At 40.5% G+C, this 20,930-nt stretch overlaps 2 protein-coding genes across 2 annotated transcripts; one reads left to right on the top strand and one right to left on the bottom strand.

The window, feature by feature from the left end:
• Positions 1 to 37: 37 nt before the first annotated feature.
• On the top strand, positions 38 to 16,945 carry zgc:85777 (uncharacterized protein LOC405871 homolog). The gene is made up of 9 exons (XM_048229431.1): positions 38 to 260; positions 4,481 to 4,601; positions 9,372 to 9,501; positions 10,058 to 10,164; positions 10,811 to 10,978; positions 11,294 to 11,467; positions 12,335 to 12,496; positions 15,736 to 15,886; positions 16,580 to 16,945. Exons 1-9 carry the CDS (start codon positions 66 to 68, stop codon positions 16,668 to 16,670), a joined length of 1,299 nt encoding a protein of 432 aa, XP_048085388.1. The 5' UTR covers positions 38 to 65; the 3' UTR covers positions 16,671 to 16,945.
• Positions 16,934 to 19,267, bottom strand: bet1 (Bet1 golgi vesicular membrane trafficking protein). Its single transcript, XM_048229432.1, has 4 exons — positions 19,113 to 19,267; positions 18,448 to 18,557; positions 18,272 to 18,328; positions 16,934 to 18,077 (listed from the first exon to the last, which is right to left on the bottom strand). The coding sequence occupies exons 1-4, from the start codon at positions 19,129 to 19,131 to the stop codon at positions 17,922 to 17,924; spliced, it is 342 nt and encodes a 113-aa protein (XP_048085389.1). The 5' UTR covers positions 19,132 to 19,267; the 3' UTR covers positions 16,934 to 17,921.
• Positions 19,268 to 20,930: the final 1,663 nt, after the last annotated feature.

Below are 20,930 nucleotides of genomic sequence, written 5' to 3'. Positions count from 1 at the left end.
CCTAAATGTCACATAACTGTGTAGCCATTGCGCATGCGCAAGTCAGACGCGGTAGTAGACCAGACATGGCTCTTTTGGAAAGATCTCTCCGTCTTTACCTGACTGCTAACCGTGGTCTCTATAAAGCAACGGCGGTTTGCATCAAAAGACAGTTATCAGAGAAAGCGTCCTCCAAAGCCAAGGCCACCAGCAGTCCCGAAACATCTGATCATATTCTTTATACGCCGGAGCATTTTGCACTGAAGGAATCCCTAAAGAAGGTAGCTTTAGCAAGCTAGCCTAGAGGGCTAACTTATTGTTGTTGACGTTTTAAACTGTCTAAATTAATTTCAGTAAGTTACATTTACGTTTATTAAGATGTACTCTAATCTTAGTAGCCATCATTGCAAACATAGCAAATTTGTAGAAAGGGTGTAATGTAGTTAATTTAGACACCGGGCTATAGTAGGTGAGAGGTCAGTGTTCTGTCAGTACACAAGCTCCTATCAAAAACCCTGGCAAATCAGACAACGTTACGTTTAGATTGTCCAATGTCTATGAAGGGGTATTGCTAGTAAGTAAATATACACTGCACGATGTTAAGTCTGTAAATGTTAAGCCTGTACAGTAAGCAATTGTGTCATTGGTCACTGCTACTCTGAGATTTGATGAGGAGAGAAAATAGGTCACAGGATTCACAGTCAATGTCAGCAATTTTATCTAATGTTAAATACAATTAGCGAGTAAGATAACCAATATCTGGATATTTGTCTTTTTTTTTTTAATTAGATTCCTGACAGTTTACTTTGTAACATGTCAATCAGTTCCTTCTTAGAAATCGTGTTCGTGTAATGTTACAGGCAGTGAAAGGAAGATTGTCAGTGTGTATGCATATGATGGTGGATAGAGGAGGTGAAGGCCTATGCTGAAAGAATACGGTGTTATGGTTATTCTATTTGCCAAGTCACTGCAGAGTTTGTGCTCATTCATTCACCCAAAAGCCGCATTGCAAAAAAATCATAGGGGACAGAAGCACATTTCTGAAGCCTACGTAGGCCCTAATCATGTATGTGAGGTAGTGTAGAAGTGATAACAATATGTGTGGATGAGGACAACATGAATTTACTCGACAGTAAGACAAGAAAAAAAAGAATGAAATGCTGTATTTAGGTCCATATTTCAACATCTGAATCAAATTGAATATTTGATTATGAAATTAATTCATGCATTAGTAAGCCATTATGGGTAAAAAGTTCAAAATCAAAATGAATAATCTTGGAGCTATACTTAAGTTATATTATGTTATATTTAGACAACCATTTAGCACTTTCCCCCAGTGACAACTACATTGCCGTAAAATAAGAATAGATGTCCTTCTTCTTAACCTTCACACCCTCTCCTCTGCCACATTAACCCTGTCTAGACTCGGTTGGTTACTGTGGTTACTAAGGATCTAGGCTAAACATTTGAGCATCTAAAAATAGTTCACCATACAACAGTCGGAAATATGAAGTGGAGGGAAGTTGTTATTATTCCGCTGCCACCCTCAGAGGATGCCGGGAGATGAAAATAGGCAGTTGCGGGGAACACTCCCAATACAGGAGAGGAAATGGGATGCTGGGAGACAATGCAGTTGAGAATGGAGGTGAACATTGTAGACTGGTGAGTGTGAATCACTGCAGTTATCACCTACAGTAAGGCCTAGAGGGATGTGCTCCAAGACTGGCAGGTGTGGGGAGGAAGAGGATGCTGTTGAGGTTCCTGCCCTTCTGCTCAGCCCCACCCCAAATCGCCACAAGTGGTTAGGAGCGTCCAGTGTAGCGCATGATCTTATTATTCGTTTTGAATGTAGATGTTCAATACTCCATAATGCTTGCTGAGGCATGTTAGTGTTGTTTGTCAGCATTTCTAGATAACATTTGCCAATAACAGATATTTTAGGTTGCCTCCTCCACTGTACAGTACATCAGTGTTGAGCCATACACCATAACTCTCTCATGTATTGTTTTAAAAGGAATTTCGTGGTCAATCAACAACTTCAATTACGTATTTTCCTGTGAAACATCATCCCCTTTGGGTGTGAGAATGTGTTCAAATGATCATTGACATTGCACATTCATTTTCTAGGCGGGATATGCTTCGTTGTAAGCTTTGTTGAGTGGTGCTCTGTGGTGTTGGTCATTACTGTTGACCACAAATCTTAGGCCCAGTGATAGGAAATTCTTCTGCAAGGACCAAAACATCACAACAGTCTCAAAAAAGAGATAACTGATTTAAGGCCCCCAGGGAGAAGTGTTTCCCTTTTCCAAGGCTCGGAGGAAACCTCCCTTCCTTTTCTGCACTATCCATGAGGATTGTTAGATTATATTTTGCTCCATATTGATACCTCTGGCTGTTGTGTTGACTAGGCTGGTGTGTTTTGAGTCTTGTAGTTGGGTCTTGTGTAACTTCAGTAATTTCCCCAGAATGGGTTACTTGCTCCTATTTTGCCACTGTATTCAGACAGTATGTTTCTGTTGGCTTGTCGGTGAAGCCTTGTTTGTTTAGTTTGGAAGAGGGAGTTGAGTTCCTGTTTCTCTAGGCCTATCTGTCTCAGACTTTCAAAATGTAACTTCAGTTGAGAAGTTTAAAGCACATGCTGTAAAGTGCTCTTGGTCTGCAAGGACATTAGGCTATGCACTATGAGGTCATGACGGAGAAGTAATTTTCAGTTTGTTACAAAAGTAAAACATGTTCTAATTCAGACTAATTGAATAATGCTTGTTAAAACAATTAGCAAGCAAAAGAAAAAACCTTGACTCAGATTCTCATAATGCTTGATAAATTGAATAAATTTGGAATATTTCTGCATTAGATATTTTCCTAATTTAATAATACTTTGCAGAACACTCATTCTCTATTTTCGAGTCCCACAATGTTCTTCCACAGGAAAGAGCCAGATTATTCTCTGGTTTGTTTTTAAGGACTTGTTGACACTCAAAGCAACTGAAAGTAGACTGGGGGCCTCTTCATTAGCTTTCCAAAGTGAATGGAAAATATGAAAGTAAAAATAATTCTTCCAAGGACATCTGTTTTGCTGAAGGGCTCCAAAGTTATGTTTTGTTGTGACTTTGTGTCATTAACCCCCTCTTGATTCACTATTTTTGTATATTTGATGTTTTGTTCCTCCTTCTTTTGCTTAAGGGAAATGTATGTGGGCAATTCCGCACAAAACTGTCACATCCAGGCAGCTGTGGCGCAACTGGCTGGGGCACCTGCACCGTATGCCGGCGACCCGGGTTCGATTCCCGCCCCGTGGTCCTTTCCGGATCCCACCCCTGCTCTCTCTCCCATTCGCTTCCTGTCACTCTCCACTGTCCTATCAATAAAGGCATAAAGCCCCAAAAAAAATATACTTTAAAAAAAAAAAAAAAAACTGTCACATCCATAATGTCAACACAATTCCATGGTATTTAGTTGCTAAACTTATGGACGTGACAGTTTTGCTTGGACTTGCCCACATACATCTAGGTTATTTTCCAAATTTCAGGCTTGACCTCAGAAATCTGTGTCATCGTGAAATACAATTAAAACCATTGTATTCTGTGACACTGCCATGATTTAGGCACTCTGGAGAAAAAAGGCATGGTGATAAGATGACTGCGGAGAGGATTCCAAAGAATTGCGCAAGCATAGGTTTTGGCACTCACTGAAAACTATCAAATCTCTGGGCAATTAGCCTAGTCTGCTGTGTCTGTCTTACATAGAAACAAGAGTTATTGTTTATGTCAAATTGTAAGTGGCGTAATTGTCGCAGTATGTCAACCTCTGACAATAGGCATGGGAATCGTATGTCACCACTGCTGAAATTGCCTCAAAATGATTGCTCTTCTGTGTGAAGTGAATCTGATAAAGTCAAGATACTTCTGATATTCAATCATGTTGAAACTGATCGCAAATCACTGCTTAAGGTGCAGTCAGGGATGTTTACAATAATTAGCAGATGCTTTTCTTACCAAAAAAAAAAAAACGTACTATATAACCAAGGACCAAACGAAACGTACCAGCGAGGTAGCTCACCCATACTTTCAGTATTCCCAGATAAATGCCCCCACGTTGTTTGTTTCCAGTTTTCGGAGCCTGGACTGCCTACAGAGACCAGGGTTTTTCACAGTGTGATCACGGGTTGGGCAGCTAGCGGTTGTGAGGAGATGATTGCTGAATATGACAAAAAATGTTATGGGCTTCAAATCGTGTAAAATCCCTGACTGGCAAATCAGATGGTGGAAAACACATCAAGAATTCATTTCATCCCCTATACCTCGTGTAGGGTAGGAAAGTAAATCAAATTATGCTATTGGATGAATTTATTATGCATAAGTTAAAAAAAAAATCTGTCTACACAACAAGCTATGAATGCCTCCTTTAACACAATGTGGACCCTGCAGTATGAAAGTCTAACATGCATACACAAACCGACCTACTCTTTTGTTGTTGTATCTGAGTGGCCTGTGTTTTATAGATTGTGGACCAGGAGATCAACCCCTATGTGGACAAGTGGGAGGAAGAGGGATTGTTTCCTGCTCACAAGATTTTCAAGATCCTTGGAAATGCTGGGTTTTTAGGAGTCAACAAGCCCGTTGGTAGGTTGACCAACTTTATGTTCTTTTGAAACTTTCTGAACTTCCTGAATCTTACTCATCATTGTTACACAGCAAGTTTTCACATTCTTAGCCTTTGTGAAAGTTAAAGCACCTCAGCAAATATGAATACTGTACAGGTTGCTTTAAAGAGGTGTGCCAAATGAATAGCCATGTAGATAAATGAATAAAGGATAGACAATTATCTCAAGAGCAAAAAGCGGAAATCTATTGTGTCTGTGAGCACATAGGCGCCAGGACTCCTAAAAAGGTTTAAAATGATAATAGCATAATAACTGGTACATATAATTTATCATGTACAAGGCAATACTATTGTATTTTGTCAAGAATTGACATCATCCTCTGGGAAAACTAGTCATGAAGGTAAAAGCAGAAAGTGAAAAGAATGGCCCTCAGATTTCCTTTTGTGGCGCTAGCAGACATCATTAGGTTTTTTTTTTTTTTTAAATGTCAGCCATCAGCAAGAGCTATTGCATTTGGGGTGAACCGTTAAGAGTCTGTGGAACAATGGTACATTGGTAATCTATTAATCAGCTTTTTCAGTTTGAATATTTTCAACTTTACTTTCTGTTCTATGACAATATAGAGCAGATAAGTTTGGCATGTGGACAAAACAAGGCATTTGAGGGCATTTGCTTTGCGAAACACTTATTAGTATTTTTTCACCATTTCCTAGCATTTTATCAATCAAACAACTAATCGGTTATTTGAGAAAATAATTGATTGATTAATCAACTATGACAAAAAACATTAATTGCAGCCCTTAATTCATTGATTGCAGCCATTTCTAGCCTCCCTCTCATGGCAGAAGAAGAGATAAATGCATTCACACTTGAGAGCTGTGTGGTGACTGATCAGCTGGCCCCATAGGGGGGAAACGGCTTCATAAAGGAGAGAGAGAGAGGGGGAGAGGGAGAGAAGGAATTAGAAAGTGCTGACATCTGAAGAGTTTTGCATTAGCTCATCTGGATTACAGGGCAGCAAGGGCTGTTCCCGGTACAAGATTACCAGACTGGGATATTGGATAACCTCAATAAAAGATGGTGCCTGCTAAAGGAGCCTAGCCTAGATAGACGCACCCTAGCAGCAGCAAATGTAATTTGCTGCCATGGTAGTCTAGCAACTCTCCGTTGGCTTGCGAGATGGAAAAATTAAACTTTGATAAGGCCAATCACATTGTGTATAGAGTCGGTAGGCGGGCTTAACATAATGATTGATGGCAGAGTTGCAACGGTTCTACGTGAATTCCCTGCTACTTAAAAACAAAGATGGATGTTGCTGTTGCCGAACAGCGTGACACAAGTTAAGATTTTTTTAAGTTGGCAAAAGTTTGAACCAGCCAACTAGCTCCGCTGGTGGGAAAACGCATGGGACTCATGAGTTATAGCGCTATCCTATTGTGTGCAGAGGGAAAGACAACCGATTATCCCACCTGCGAATGGTGAGTCCCCAGACCCTACATCTTGATGTGGGTCTGGCTCGTCAGGCTAAAAGGAGCCACAACATATCTGAGAAATATCATATTGATATTAGGCTGCTGTGAGCATTCAACTTGAGCAGTGACAGCAGATCTATTTTCCCTGCTCATAACTCCTACCTCTGCCGACAGTTACAGTTATCAAAAACTCCCACGTCATTTTTCATTGGAGATGGTCACTCACCAATAAATGTTAATGCAGGTTTATTTCCTCATAGTGAAAAACTGACAGGTGGTCTTCTATGATCATAGTAAGTAGTACGTCATTGTATTATTGTAATACTTTGATTGATAGATAGATAGATAGATAGATAGATACTTTATTGATCCCCAAGGGGAAATTCAAGACAGTGCCTGGAAGTGCCTTATCCCAGGAAGACTATATTGTTCCAGGTAGCAAATGTGACAGAGGATGTTTTCAGTCAATGCAACATGAGACTAAGGGCTTCCAGCAAGACTGAAGACGTGCCAGTAACACGAGGTCTTTCTCTCTGAGTAATAATGCTGGGATATACGGAATTACTTTAATTTTCAAATAAGTCAGGGAATGAAAGACCTGCATCCCGTACAAGGATTGAAGGAGACTGGAGGAAATGACACCTTACAAACTTCTGGCACAGCATTTATTTGGCTTACTCATGGTCAACACTGATTAGATAATCAATATTGTAGTACAAATGCATAATATGTACCACATACACACACACACAGACACAAATGTCTGCCGTTTAGTGTTCAGCAAAGATTTGCACTGTGATATGAACAGTCACACAAACGTAAAAATACATGCACAAGAACACACAAAAGAGACAAAATGCACTAAAACAGCCAAAGTTTGGCGCTCAGTACTCTGTACTTGCTAAAAGCGGAAGCATAGTCCAGCCTGCCAACACCGAGCTCGGACGTAACACCAGTGACCTCTCCTCCCATGTTCTCATTATTCAATCTACAGGGAGTTTTCACAGTAACTCCTCTGCGTTGTGAAGAGCTGGCAGTGAAAGTATTTTCCCAAATCCCAATTTTTCCACTTGCCTCATGAAATGTGAAATCAGGCAGCAGTGGATGACATGATGAATTCAAAGTTCATTCTGTACTTCTCATCTTCTGATAAGTACTTAATTAATGACTCAAGAGCTCAGACATTTTATGTCTTCACAGGCCAAGAATAGGTGATTAATCCCGCCAATAACTATTCTTCCCACCATAGCCTGGCCTTGAAAAATATCACTATGACAATTATTTTTGTTATGTAGCTAAGGAAATGCATTCTGGTCATATGAGGCATATGGTCCTCGCCCAACATATGAATGTTAGTCATACAATCAGGCTCGACTCGCATTGTAAATATGGTAAAATTGTTCTTATGTGGTGTTGTGTGTGGTTAACAACACAATCTCATGTGCCTCACCCATGCTGTCTTAATAAACCAGCATGTCGATTAAATGGATTCTCCACATGTCATAAAATTAATATTTGCTACCTCGGAGTCACAACCACATATAAACACACAAGTGAAGTCATTGGTGTATCTGTCCAAGTGTCGGGCACAGCTGTGATTCTTGTTTTCACTCTAATGAAATGGTCACTGGCCCTGGTGGCCCTGTGGTGGCCTCTTTTCTTTTGAGTGGATGTCGGCTCTTAAGTTGAAACAGCTGTCTTTGTCCTCCTTGTGATGTTTCCTCCCCCTGTTGCTCAGTGCTCTTTTCATCGTGACCGCAGCCAACTGCGACATCGAACCGCCCCTGTAGATGAAACAACGACTCAATTCCTTCAGGATTTGTTTTTCCAAGTCGGCTGCACCAGGATGTCAGGGTGTCGGACCTCAGATCCGCATAATTGGACGTTTTTTTTAACCTGCTCAAATATTTACTTGACTCACATACTCGGTCAGATGTATGACATCCTCAGTTTCCTGTCCGCCCAGGTTTTGAAGAACAGTTAACAAATGACTTCAGTCAGATACACTAACATTGAATTTCACAAGCTGGTCATCTGATATAATAATATGATATAATCTTTCTAACGTGGAACTATGTTACGCTATCTTGTTTGGCAAAATTATTGGCAATGTCATGCTGGTAATGCTTTTTTAGATTTTAGTGGGGTGTTTTTACCTAAACAAAACTGCATTGTGCATAGAGTGGACAGCCAGCGGAAGCAATAGGTAGTGTGTGTCCTTCACACATCACGACCATATATCGGTACATCAAAATAATTTCGAAGATGATAAGAAATAGTTGTTATTACGCATAAAAACAAACATCTCAAAAAGTGGCAGATAATTGCACGGTGTTGCTTTAAGCTTTGGCCGTTTCATACATTCGTTTTAAAAAGTACAAATGCAAGGAGTCACGTTCATGGAATGTTGGGCAAAGTGTTGATCAGGTTTTCAGCAGATAAGGTCTTGGAATAGCTGAAGGCTACAGTAATGTTATTTCATGTGCTGTCATCACACATATCTAGATAAATGGCCTGAAAAAGCCGTAGTGGTGAGGTCTCTTCAAAGTAATTGCTGTCTAAGTCAAGACACGTACAGTTTTAATGTTCTGTGAAAATCTACCAAGCGGATATAAATGCAAAGTTTTAAAAACGTTTGTGCCGGAGTGATCTTTTGTAAGCCTTGTGCCCCTGACATCTATCGGCGTGCTAAGGCAATGGGTTCAACATTACTGCTGCATGGGAGATTTTCAGTGCATTACTTCTACTACTACTTTGAAGAGCAACATTAGACATAATAAAATACATAGATGTCTCCCCTGCATGTGAAAAGTGTTTCTCAGATGATCCGTCCGACCTCAAGCACCTGCAAACTCTTCATCGTTATAATGGCTTTGTAGAGTCTTTGTCTGTTCAGTGGTTGGGTTTTCCCTTGAAGCATGTCTGGTTTAGCTTGGCCGACTTCAGATGTCTCATGTAAATCATCAAGGTGAAATTGAAGGTCATGGCAGAGCAGAGAGCTTACTCATCATGTAGTCATGCAATCCCAATAGAAGAATAGAATGAAGCTATTGGACCTGCATAAATTTGTCAGTGTTGACATAACAACACGAAAGGACGAATGTTATTAATACATAGTAATAGTATTAATTATCCCACTGCACATGAAAACATGCTTGTGTATGTTTTGCTATACACAATACGTAATCATAGATCCTTTAAAATCTATTCCTGGCTGAGTATTATTTTCTGAGGAATACCAAGAGAAGAAGATATTGGAAAGAGTTATAAGGGAGCAATGTGAGAAAATAAATGTTGGTGTTTTGTGTCAATGCCAGAGTATGGAGGCCTGGGACTGGACTTCAGCTACAGTGTAGCTGTTTCAGAGGAACTGGGCAACATCAACTGTGGCGGGATCCCCATGGCCATCGGAGTTCAGAGCGATATGGCCACACCTGCGCTGGCCAGGTAAGGTCTACACACAAAAGCATATAATGTAGTGTGTAGTGCAACTGTGTATCCAGACAACCACGTTCAACCATGCTAAGATTCTGTTCATGTGTTGGTCGGTGTTGTTCACACAAATGACTGCATAATTTTCGCATGTTAGCATCATATCTGAATCAGCCGAAGGGTCAGACCTCCGTTTGACAAAGATCCGCATATAATGCTGAGGACATGTCTGAAAGCAGCTTATATAATGTTTAATAAAAATGCTGAAGCAGAACTTTGAAAAAGACATTTACTGAACAAAAGCTGATACATAATTGCAAATCTAACTAAAAATGTGTTTTCATCTGGACCACTTTGGTTCCGCCCAAGGCATCGCTAATACATACTTATGTGACCGACAGCTATGCGCAGACTTGGGTGTTCAACTTCTCATTAAAGCCACAATGATGTCCCACAGTGTGCTGTGCATGTATAATTATGTTTTGCAATGCTGTTCTGTGAGAGCAAGTGGTAGTGCAGCCCCTCATCCTCTTTGTTCTCCTCTTTCCCCTTCTCGTCCTGGGCCCTCCAGGTTCGGCTCTGCAGAGCTAAGGAGAGAGTTCCTGCTGCCCTCCATAATGGGGGACAAAGTGGCATGCCTGGGGGTGAGCGAGGTTGGGGCTGGTTCCGATGTCGCAAGTAAGTTCCCTGCTAATGACAAGTCATCATCAAAGGGAAGTGTTTTTCTGCTTGCTTTCGCCACTTCCCCCCTAGGGCTCTATCACTGCAACATCCCCTTAGCTGGGAATCAGAAAACATAGTGCGTTGCAGGCTTCAAAGCCAGTGCAAAGCAAGCAAGTAGATTGTGAGATAAAAGGGCTCAAATACACGGTTTGGTGCAAGGCTTCTTTTTTTTTTTTTTTTTTTTTTTTAAAGTAAGTGTACAATCATTATTTTGTTTTCTGGAAGAGGACCGCAAAAGATCACTTGAGTCCTTGAGAGCCAACGGGGCGTCCTTATGTAGGAATGGTGTGCTTTTCATCTCTTAATTGCTGATTTCATGGAACTTATTTCCCATTGGATAACTGTCCTGCAGCATGCATGTGCATGACAGTAGTCTGATGAGGAAAGAATGAGGAGGGGGGGGTTGTGCTGTAGGATGAGAGGATGACTGGCTTAGCCATGTCTCAATGACTCATTGAGGTTTTTTCTTTCATTGTTCAGGTTGGAATACATGATTGAAGCCACGTGGCAAAGTCATACGCAGATATTGCGGAAAACAGCGTGACAAGGAGAAACAATTTTTTTCCCCTCTATCTTTACTTTTCCCCCCTCTCTCCACTAGGCATTAAGACAAAAGCGGTGCGGAAGGGGGACGAGTTTGTCATTAACGGGGGCAAGATGTGGACAACTAACGGCACTCAGGCTGACTGGATGTGCCTGCTAGCCAACACCAGCGATGGTCCCCCGCACAAAAACAAGTCCCTCATCTGTCTGCCAATGAACTCACCAGGTGACAACAACAACATACCAGAATTAAGAGTCAGTACAAGGAAAGAAAAGATACAGAAGTTAGATTCAGTCCATGTTGATAGATCATCAATCATCAATTTCCTTTATGACCTACAGTATAGTATACCATGGTCCATGTGTCTGGAAAATGTATATAAAACTTGGGTTCAGTCCATGTAGAGAAAAAATGTTGGACTACAGAAATCATGTTAAATTCCATCTTGATGTACAGTATTTTCCCCATCTGTCTGTCTCACTGGGAGTAGCCCAGACAGGGGACATACTCATATATTGTATTCATTTGCTTGTGTCAAAGGGGTCCATATTGCGCGTAAGATTGGTAAGATTGGGATGTGGTCCTCGGACACGGCAGAGGTGTTCTTCGATGACGTGCGAGTGCCATGCAAGAACCTCATTGGCCAGGAGGGGATGGGCTTCACCTACCAGATGCTGCAGTTCCAGGAAGAGAGACTGTGGGCAGTGGCCAGTGGTAAGTGTATGACCCTTCACCTCAGACTGCCCCCACCGTGCACGTTGGCTGTACCTTGGAGGCAGGCCTCTCTTGCTCCAGCGTATTTCACAACATCAGGAGCAGCAGGAGGGTTGTGGGAGGTGGAGAGTAGAAAGGAGGCTTTTCCTGTTAGTGTGAGTAGAACCCCATAACGGATGGCTTTCTGAAGGGCCCATTAGTCAGTGGCAAGATGGTATTATTGTGTAAAAGTAGTTGTAACGCATTCATGCCTTAAATCTGTCTGTCCATGTGAATGGAGGAACCCTGTTTGGATTCTTGAAATTGAGCCAAACACAAGACGCTAGAAAGTCCCTTTTCCTTTTAGCAGGGTAGACTGGTCATTTCCTCCCCCCTGCGGTCAGCTGAAATTAACCTCTCCCTGAAACCTGAGTCATCCATTCTTTCTCAGCTCCCACTGATAGATGTATGGGGACGGGCGAAGGTTGCGCACAAGCACAGGACACAGGACTGCCATATCGCTCACATTTTTACCCACGCACCCTGTGACTCCTGCCTGCCCAATTGTGAATTAAAAAAAAACAATACTCGGTCACTTTGTTCTCTGGCTAACACCCCTAGAGTGCAAGTGGTAGCTTAGAACTAATAATGCCAAGGACATGTATTTTGGAGATGTGGAAGTAGTGAGACATGCATGTGATTACTTCCCTGTATTGTGTGTGTTCATATCTGCCCTCTTAGTAATCAGAATCAGTCTTGGCATTAGAGCGATTACTGAGTGACACCAAATGCCTAAGTAAATGTTGTTACCCCCCCCCCCCCCCCCCCACACACACACACACATTTAGTGAATTAATAAATAAATGCTAACTGTGTCGTTGCTAACAGTCATGTCCATGATGGAGAAGGTACTGCAGGAGACTATCAAGTACACACGGCAGAGGAAGATCTTCAACCAGCCCGTGCTCTACCACCAGGCTGTGCACTTCCGGCTGGCTGAGCTGGAGACGGAGGTGGAGCTGCTGCGCTCCCTGCTGTACCGCGCCACAGGTGGGTCTGTAAGGCGCACAGTCGAGGCTATCTTAACTTATCCTAGCTGAGTGTGGATTAGGAGATTGATTTGATCGTATCTGGTACCACGTCATTGACTGAATAATTGATCCCAATCCGCATTTAGATCAGATTACCTCATGATTGACCCCAGATGTTTTTATGTCTGGTGCCAGTAGACTAGCTACCGACTGAGTGACAGATCAGTTGAGTGCTTACATAAGTGCACAAGGGTTCTCTACTGTAGTAGAAAGAAATGGCTGATCTTTATTGCAATATTTACATTGCCTATTATCAGCAACGGTTCATCCAATGTTCCAAAGGCACATTCTGTTCCCTAATCTGATATCAATTTTAAAGGCTAACTGAGAAAACATTGGAGAACCCTTTTGCAATTATGTAAGCACATAATGTAAGCTGCTGCCCTGATTAAAAAAAACAATGCATCTGATCTCAGCTGGGATTCTGTCTATAATGGAGTGGAATGGAAATTTCTAAGTGACCCCAAACTTTTGACCGGTAGTGTATGTAGCAGCTTGCATGGTTGGAACTGTGCAAGCATTCCCAAAATATCAGTTTGAACTATGGTGGTGCAACTTACATACAGTAGTCCGATGCATCATTAAGCGACACAAAGTGTTTCCCCAAAACTATAGTTCCAGCAAACGTTCGTAATCACTGCCGTAAAGTTATGTAGTTTGTAACATACAGTAACTACAGCTTTCGCCCTGTGGTTGAAGCATAGTAGAAGGATTTAAACCTCTCGGGTAGGTGACTGTCATGTGAATCAAGGCTAAATAACAGTAGAGTACACAACTGGTTTCACCTGCACATTTAAATGATACATGTATAAAAGTTAATTCAAAGCAGTTATCAATTTACAAAGTCAGCCTATGTGAACAAATTAATTAACCTAATGACCTAGGATTAAATAAAAAAAAAAGCGGAGATGATTCACGGATAACACTGAGATAGTCCATCATAAGTCCGTTATTTGCAGGTGTCCTATACGTCATTAACCATGTTAATTCAAGCTACTGAAGTTTGGAAACTATCATGGTTCAAACAAAGTATTATTATTCCAACAAAGTCGCCACAATGTTCTGTACATTCTGCCCGCCTCTGGTTTGGCGCGGTATTGCACTTATGGTCGGATGATTTAGCGATAAGATGTCCAATAGACTTCCTGTAATACCTCATTTAAAAGAGGAGGGTCTTGTCTACAAAATAAGCCCTGATTGGGTTATCTCCGAACATAGTGACCAATCCTATGGGTGATTTATTAACATGAGTCTCTGATTTTCTCTGATTTCGCCAAATTTGTCCCGTAACAGTGATCTGTACACCGCTTTTGGATACGATTTAAACACACATTTTACACTGTATAATGTATATTTACATTGTTGAATGTTGGTAGATTACGTTGTTAATGGATAGGTTTGTTGATCAATACGTGGTAAGGATTATTTTAGGATTTAGCTTAGATGTAGTTTAGCCTTACCAGCAAGTCATTTGGTACTTCCATGTTCTTTCTCTGATAACTAATAGCCTACTCTTGAATAAATCAACGGAAACTCCTCAAGTCATTGTAAGTGTGGTAGTGACCACTTGTATTATAAATACAAAGTGTATCAAGTCACTGCAAAGAAGGGAACATAGAAAGGTGGCACATTTAAGAACACTTGTGAAATATGGGTGCGCAACACAACTCTGGTTCAAAGTACATGGAAGGGGTAGCCTAGAAATCTAGACGCACCCTAGCGGCGGCAAATTAATTTGCTCAGCCTGTACGTCTAGTATCAAACCATAGGGATTTCTATTGGCTAACACCGTGGATGTTATTCAATCACAGCCTCTATTTTGTTAGAGAGTCTTAAGGCGGGCTTAACAGGATAACGACAGTCCTCGCGACGGTGAACAACAAGGAAGGTGGCTATGGCTAAACGAAGAGCGGTTGTTTGAATCGGCGTTGGCGTCAACTTTGGAGAAGTGGGACTTGTGCTTTTCTTTGAAAGTTGAGCAACACAATGCACTTAAGTCATTCCTTTCGAAGAAGGATGTATTTGCCGTTTTGCCGACCGGATACGGATATGGTCGTAGCGCTGGCCTATTGCATGCCTAGGCAGTTTGAAAGACAATTCTCTGCCCACCCCTTGGATTAAGCGAGGTGAATGGTTCGATGCCAGACTATACATTTCAATGGCGAGGAAAAACTCCCTAGAATTCGAGCAGATCCACGACTCAAGGGCCAGACACATCTGCCCAGGGTCAGTTACAGGGCAGTAAGAGAATACATCAGATTAAAGAGCAGTGGGCTTAGAGAATGCATCAGATTAAAGAGCACTTGTAAGACCAAAAACAATATTGTACAATATTTGCACTACAATATTTGCAATATTTATACTATTTACAACTCCAGCTCTAATGCCACCTGGAGCGAGACACTGTTCTCGCGCTTGTCCATTACCACTCACCCTCTGGTACCACACTGACCCCCAGGCACTCTACCTGGGTTTAACTCATAGTTGGACTGTTTCCACTAGCATCACCCTCTAAATTAGCACGTCAGTCTTCTAAACAAGTGGAATCATGCTGTGAGATCCACAGATAACTGGATCACTGTATCCCCAGGTTCACCTGACTGAACGAATACAAATGAACAATTGAACAAAGAAGTTGAGCAATTACACATCTGTTATATGACTTCAGGAGTGGTGTGATCAACTTTTGTGTCCTATGAGTAACATTACACCAAAATGATTGACTCAAATTTCATGAAACTTAGTGCAAAAATTAAACATAGGATAAGGAATTGACCATAATTTTCTGCCCGGATCTGACTCAAGGGGTAACTCCTTTTTTCCACTTTTACACTAATATTTTGTTCCACTTTCACACTTTCATGTAGCCAGATAAGGCATTTGTGCTGTGTTTGAAACTGTTTACCTTTTAAATTGGTCACTATTGCCCATGTTTAATAAACATCGCCTATGATTAGATTTCCATTTCCACGGGAATTTCCATAATTATTCGGGCGGATGTGACTGAAGGGGGCGGCTTAAGTCATGCGTGATCAGGCATTTGGAACATAGCCTATGTTTAGAGGGAAGTTGTTTGGGATTAAGATGTAGGGATAGACATATGACGTTGGGACAGAAGAGTCGAAAGAGTCTAAAAGGTCTTTTTGCAAAGTTAACAACAACAAGTGTGACTGATTCTCCTCTTCTTCCTGGGGACAGCTATGTACATCAAGGGCCAAGACGTGACCAAGCTGGCCTCCATGGCCAAGCTGAAGGTAGGCCGACTGGCTCGGGAAGTGGGGGACAGCTGCCTGCAGTACTGGGGAGGGATGGGCTTCACCAGCGACGTGCTTGTCAGTAGGTTCTACAGGTGAGCCAGTTCTGGCATGCTCCAGTCAGCTGGTACCCTGCCAGCACAGATATATGCATGTCAGTCTTTCTCTCTCTCTCTCTTACACTCACACACGTCTGCAATCGTCACTGATCAGTACTCACACCAAGTGATGTGGTCGATTGAGTAAGCGTGTGATTATGGAATTATTGCTCACTTCATTATGACATTTTTCTCACTGAAATTTGACTTTTATAAAATTAAGTCTGGCACATTGTTTCTTCTCAAACACCAAAGCACACAGAGCAGTATTGGTGCCTGTCGTGGATTTCAATAACAGGATGAAGAGCACTTATTTATGTCATAGTGGTGGGTGTGTTACAACATAGACCTTTCCAAGTAACCTATTGAAGAGTGACTTTTCCTGGCTCCTTCTAGAGTTCTACGCAAAGGGTAATTGTCCCATCATAGTGCGGAACTCATCACATATTTGTGACCGTAGTCAGAAGTGTTTGTCACTTATTTTGAAAGAAAAATTATGTGTGACATTGCTAGGCAGTTTGAATGAGCATGACCGATTTCTTCTGAATAGCAGATATTAGATATCCTTTATAGTTTTACATTCAATGTATATTTAACTGCAGTTTAGGTTGAGTTTGTAGTGTTTGATGTAACATTCATCACTGTGAAATCATAAAAAAACATCTCAACAAATATTTTCTCATAAACCAGGGACTCCAGATTATTATCTATTGGAGGTGGAGCAGATGAAGTCATGCTGGCCATCATATGCAAGTACATGGACACCTTGCCCAGGCAGTGACATCACAATAATCCCAGCTTTTTCATTATGAAATGACACAAGTGCTCTTCTGTCACAATATTTGATAAGAATAAGATGGCAATGTCTCAGTAAGAATGGTTAATTCAGTGCCTTAATGTTTTATTTGTATATAATTAGAATGATTTTTGTTAATCCTTTTCTTTGTAGATATATAGTGTGAATATTGTACAGCTCTTACACATTGTACTTATGGAATCATTGTGTTTATAACAGAGGTAAAATAATTAAAAACATGAAACTTCTTACACATAAAATGTTTAATGAACTCATTTTCCCTCTTATTTACAACTTGACATTTACAGAGAAATTTGATGGATTACATGCACTGTTTACAACTCAGAATTGGTTTTGCAGTTCAGATGCTTTTGAGCAAGAGTTGCTGCAGGAAAAAAGTATCCAAATGTAGGCCCTTCAGCTGTGTGAAGCCCTGTGGTATTAAGCAGCTTATAATGAACCTAGATCAAATTGAAAGGTATTTGAATCCAAACCCAAAAATTAGGAGTGTCCTGGAGATCCAGAAAAATGTATGTGACTGTACAGAGTGGAATGTCCCTTTGCACACTATCAAAACAGTATTGCATTTTCCTGTCATCTAATTTATAGACTTTGCTGCTGATCCTTTTTTGTTTGGGGGGTGGGGGTGTAGTTGCACTACACAGTTCTGTTTTCCATACATTAGCCCTTACATTTTTGTGGACAGGCTACAGACTGATTTTAAAGATGAAAGTAGTAACAACTTGCCATAAGTATCTGAAGTCACCTCACAATCTTTTGTTTCTTCTAAATTATACATCAATTTAAAAAAGATGTTTTCCTATTAACATAAGTGTCAGACTCCGCTCAAAAAAAAAAAAATAATAATAATAATAAAAAAAACCTGACCACCTTTTGAAGTTCAACGGCAATCATGAACCAGTCCTTATCCCAAAACTGAATATATGTAGCTCAACCTTCAATACAACTCCATTCCAGACACGTAATCCTACAGTGTGGAAAACTAGACAGGGCGGTATTATTACGGTACACCTATTCATATTGGTAGGGTTAAGACACTTCCTTAGGCTATATTGCACAGTTTCACATATATGTTTCATTGTGATAAAAATACGCTTATGGCAATTTGTTGTCGTCACCATCAGTCCCATTGTTTTTTTTTTTTACTGAACCAGAGCAACATGGCACACAGGGAGAGCATGACAGCAGAGAGAAGAGACGTCAGGTCTCTGTTCATCATCTTAATCTAATGACCCAGTACAAAATGGTAAAGACGAAAAGGGCAAAGAGCAACATGTAGCAAAAGACTTTGGTCTGGCTTCCTCTGGACAACTGCTTCAGTCTGCCCATTGTGGCTCCTAGTAAACCTCCTGTCGAGTCAAAATCAGAGTCCTGGGGAGAAGATCAATGCAGAGGCTGAATCAAAATTAAACCATTGGGTTATGGTGTAATTATAAACCTAGTGGAAGGGACTAGCGGAATAGATGTATTTGAATCCCTAAAAATGGAAAACGTAGGTGTTTAAGCATTAATATTAGTCATTTTAATGTGTATTCTAATTCTCTGGCTGTGGTGAGGAAACGTACCATATCTTGCAACATCTGGTTGTGATGCTTTACTTCTGCCCCAATGTCAATAGACAACTGAAAAGAAAGGAGAGGGAAATAGGAATAAGCCACTCACAGAGTATTTTGTCGAACAGTAATTTGATTAAATTATCAGTGTAAGGGTCCCAGACCCATGTTGTGCTGTGGGAACTTACATGCTTTAAAGCACTGACTTTTGCCCTCAGACCTTCTTGTAAATGTTCATTCTCTTCCTCATGCACACTGTATCCACTGGCGACATAGCTGCCTTGAGGGCCTCCTTCACCTTTTAACAATTAGGAAGAGACATGTTGAGGTCGAAATTAAATGACTCGTTGTAACGTTAGAGGATTACCATCTTTACGACAATCACCTGGGCCATTTTACACACTAGGTTGTCAATACTGACAAAGGGGCAACAGTCATGTTACTACACTCACTGCTACAGGCTAGATGCCAGTTGTAGACCTACTTGTCGTGTACTTAAAACGTCATGGTGAAAGTTAGCAGATTGTTTGCATCGCTAGTTTAGAATTATGTTCTATCTATGCTGTTACAGTTAGCTGCCATCATACATCGACTTACGTTAGCTAACGTTAACGAAACACAGTTCGTCAGGGCTAGGCTATTAAATGTAACAGTTAGTCATATAGAATATTTTTGCAGCCACGAATACAAGTAAACACAGTCCACTAACAATTACAATATGTTCTTGAGTAAAATCTTAGGCCTAACTTGAGCAAATGATGCCGGGCCACCAATCCAGCCTGCTAGCTAGCTAGCTAGCATAGCTGAGTTTGTTAGGCTCTTATGTGATGAAATGAAAGCAAACCCTTCTTACCCAAACCTGCGCGCCTCATCGTTATTCCTTGAAGACAATTTCAATTTGAGGTAATGCGTTTATCTAAAATGTTCCTGATGATTGATCCACCACTATGTAGCCTATCTCACCTTTTCAATGTTGCTCTTTAGACTACGCCACGACACCATACGGAAGCCCATAAGGAAAATGTGTTTTCCTGTGTCGCAATGGTAACTGGGTAAGTGAGTTTATTATGGGTGATGATTTACACACAGAACACATGGTGTGGGGCAGTACAGCTGCCTTAGAAATATTTGTACATTTTTAAGATGATAGATACCATAACGTTAACCACAGAAATTCATTGTTTAAAAGGTTTATGCTGACTTATGTTTACAGTCTAGATTCTCTTTACAGGCCTGGGCCATTCTATGAAACAGGTGCCTAACATTTGAAAACAAAATTTCATAAAAAGTAAACTTTTTTCCATTTATCCACAGCATTAAAGACATGATCTCCTTCCAAAAAAATAACAATGTGCACACCTCAGTATACATTTTTTTCCACATTGAAATATAATGGGTTAAAATATAATAAATAGACCTACAATGTCTAGTTATCCACGTGGTCAAGCTATTGGCCTAAGAATAGGCCCTACATGCTTTCAATAAGATATGTAATTTGCTTAGCAATGATATTGTCAAAACTGTAATAAAAAAGTTATTCCTGTCTAATTTGTGTTACAGGGTGTAATTAAGCTTCACGGACCCCCTCACCAAAGAAACAACAAATAAACAATGTAAAAGAATGTCAGATTTTTCTGCTTAGTTTATTGGGTGCTCTACAGGCAGACATTATCAAAAAATTGTCTTTGTGATTTCATTTCAAGTAACAGTATGCTATTTACAGACGAAACAAGTTAATGTGACGGAGTGAGACAAACGAAAGGGACGCAAAAAAAATCATACAATATTCACCAAAAAACATCATTTTATTCTGAATAAATATGTCTTATGCCATCAGGAAAATATATTTAATTCTGAAAATAACAAAAGTTTGATAAGAATATCAAATTGACATGGTGATATTTTAGATGTAAATGTCAACCCGGACACGGTCATGCACTTGTGAAAAATGGTTAAAAATAGTGTGATACTCTTAACAATAGTATTTTCTTGTACATTGTGTTAACAAGAACGCTCCTTCACGAGTGGGAGGCTCAGATGGTTGGAACCTTTAATTTCCTCCTTTAAATACCCAGGATTTATGTCTTGATTTGCCTTGTGAATCAAGTGTTAGACTCTGCTCATATATATGGATTAAAAGGTCTAAATGATATATGAAGCAATAAAGCACAAACGGACATCAGGGCATTTTCTCTGCTGGGTTCAAGACAGTAAACACTGACATTTCCAAACTGCAGTACCACGTTCACAGCAGTGCGGATATTCGATGAAAGTAGACCTACAGAACGCACGGCTCGACTTAATCCTCAACAACTCCTCCAGAAATTGTAATTATTATGCAAATGCTCACTGCTGTCTTCATTCTATAGACAGTGCTTAGCCTATACTTTTGTCCTATATGAAGGTTTCCATTAACTTGCATGACATTAAGTCGCGCCTTCACAGATTGGCTATTTGAGTAATTGCAATACCATTTCTATGTCCGGTATTTCAGTCAGTAATTCATTTCAGATAAGTGGCTTTATATGAAAAAAACACATTGGCAGATATTCTCTAAGATTACATTTCTACTCGTGCTTTACATGCTTTGTGGCCTTTCTGGTCTGACAATGGGGAATGTGCATCTCTCAGATCATAAATATCCAAAGAATTCAAAAATGTGTTTACTGTG

This window comes from Alosa alosa, chromosome 20 (genome assembly GCF_017589495.1).
Source record: "Alosa alosa isolate M-15738 ecotype Scorff River chromosome 20, AALO_Geno_1.1, whole genome shotgun sequence".
Lineage (NCBI taxonomy): Eukaryota > Metazoa > Chordata > Actinopteri > Clupeiformes > Clupeidae > Alosa > Alosa alosa.
This window is presented reverse-complemented; position numbering and strand designations above follow the sequence as displayed.

Coding starts and splice junctions, on each gene's coding strand:
- bet1 (XM_048229432.1), bottom strand. Junction 18,329..18,447: donor AAGTCAGTGCTTTAAAGCAT/GTAAGTTCCCAC, acceptor CTTTCTTTTCAG/TTGTCTATTGACATTGGGGC. Junction 18,078..18,271: donor ACCAGATGTTGCAAGATATG/GTACGTTTCCTC, acceptor TCTTCTCCCCAG/GACTCTGATTTTGACTCGAC.
- zgc:85777 (XM_048229431.1), top strand. CDS start 66: ATGGCTCTTTTGGAAAGATCTCTCCGTCTTTACCTGACTGCTAACCGT. Junction 4,602..9,371: donor AGGAGTCAACAAGCCCGTTG/GTAGGTTGACCA, acceptor TGTCAATGCCAG/AGTATGGAGGCCTGGGACTG. Junction 11,468..12,334: donor ACTGTGGGCAGTGGCCAGTG/GTAAGTGTATGA, acceptor CGTTGCTAACAG/TCATGTCCATGATGGAGAAG.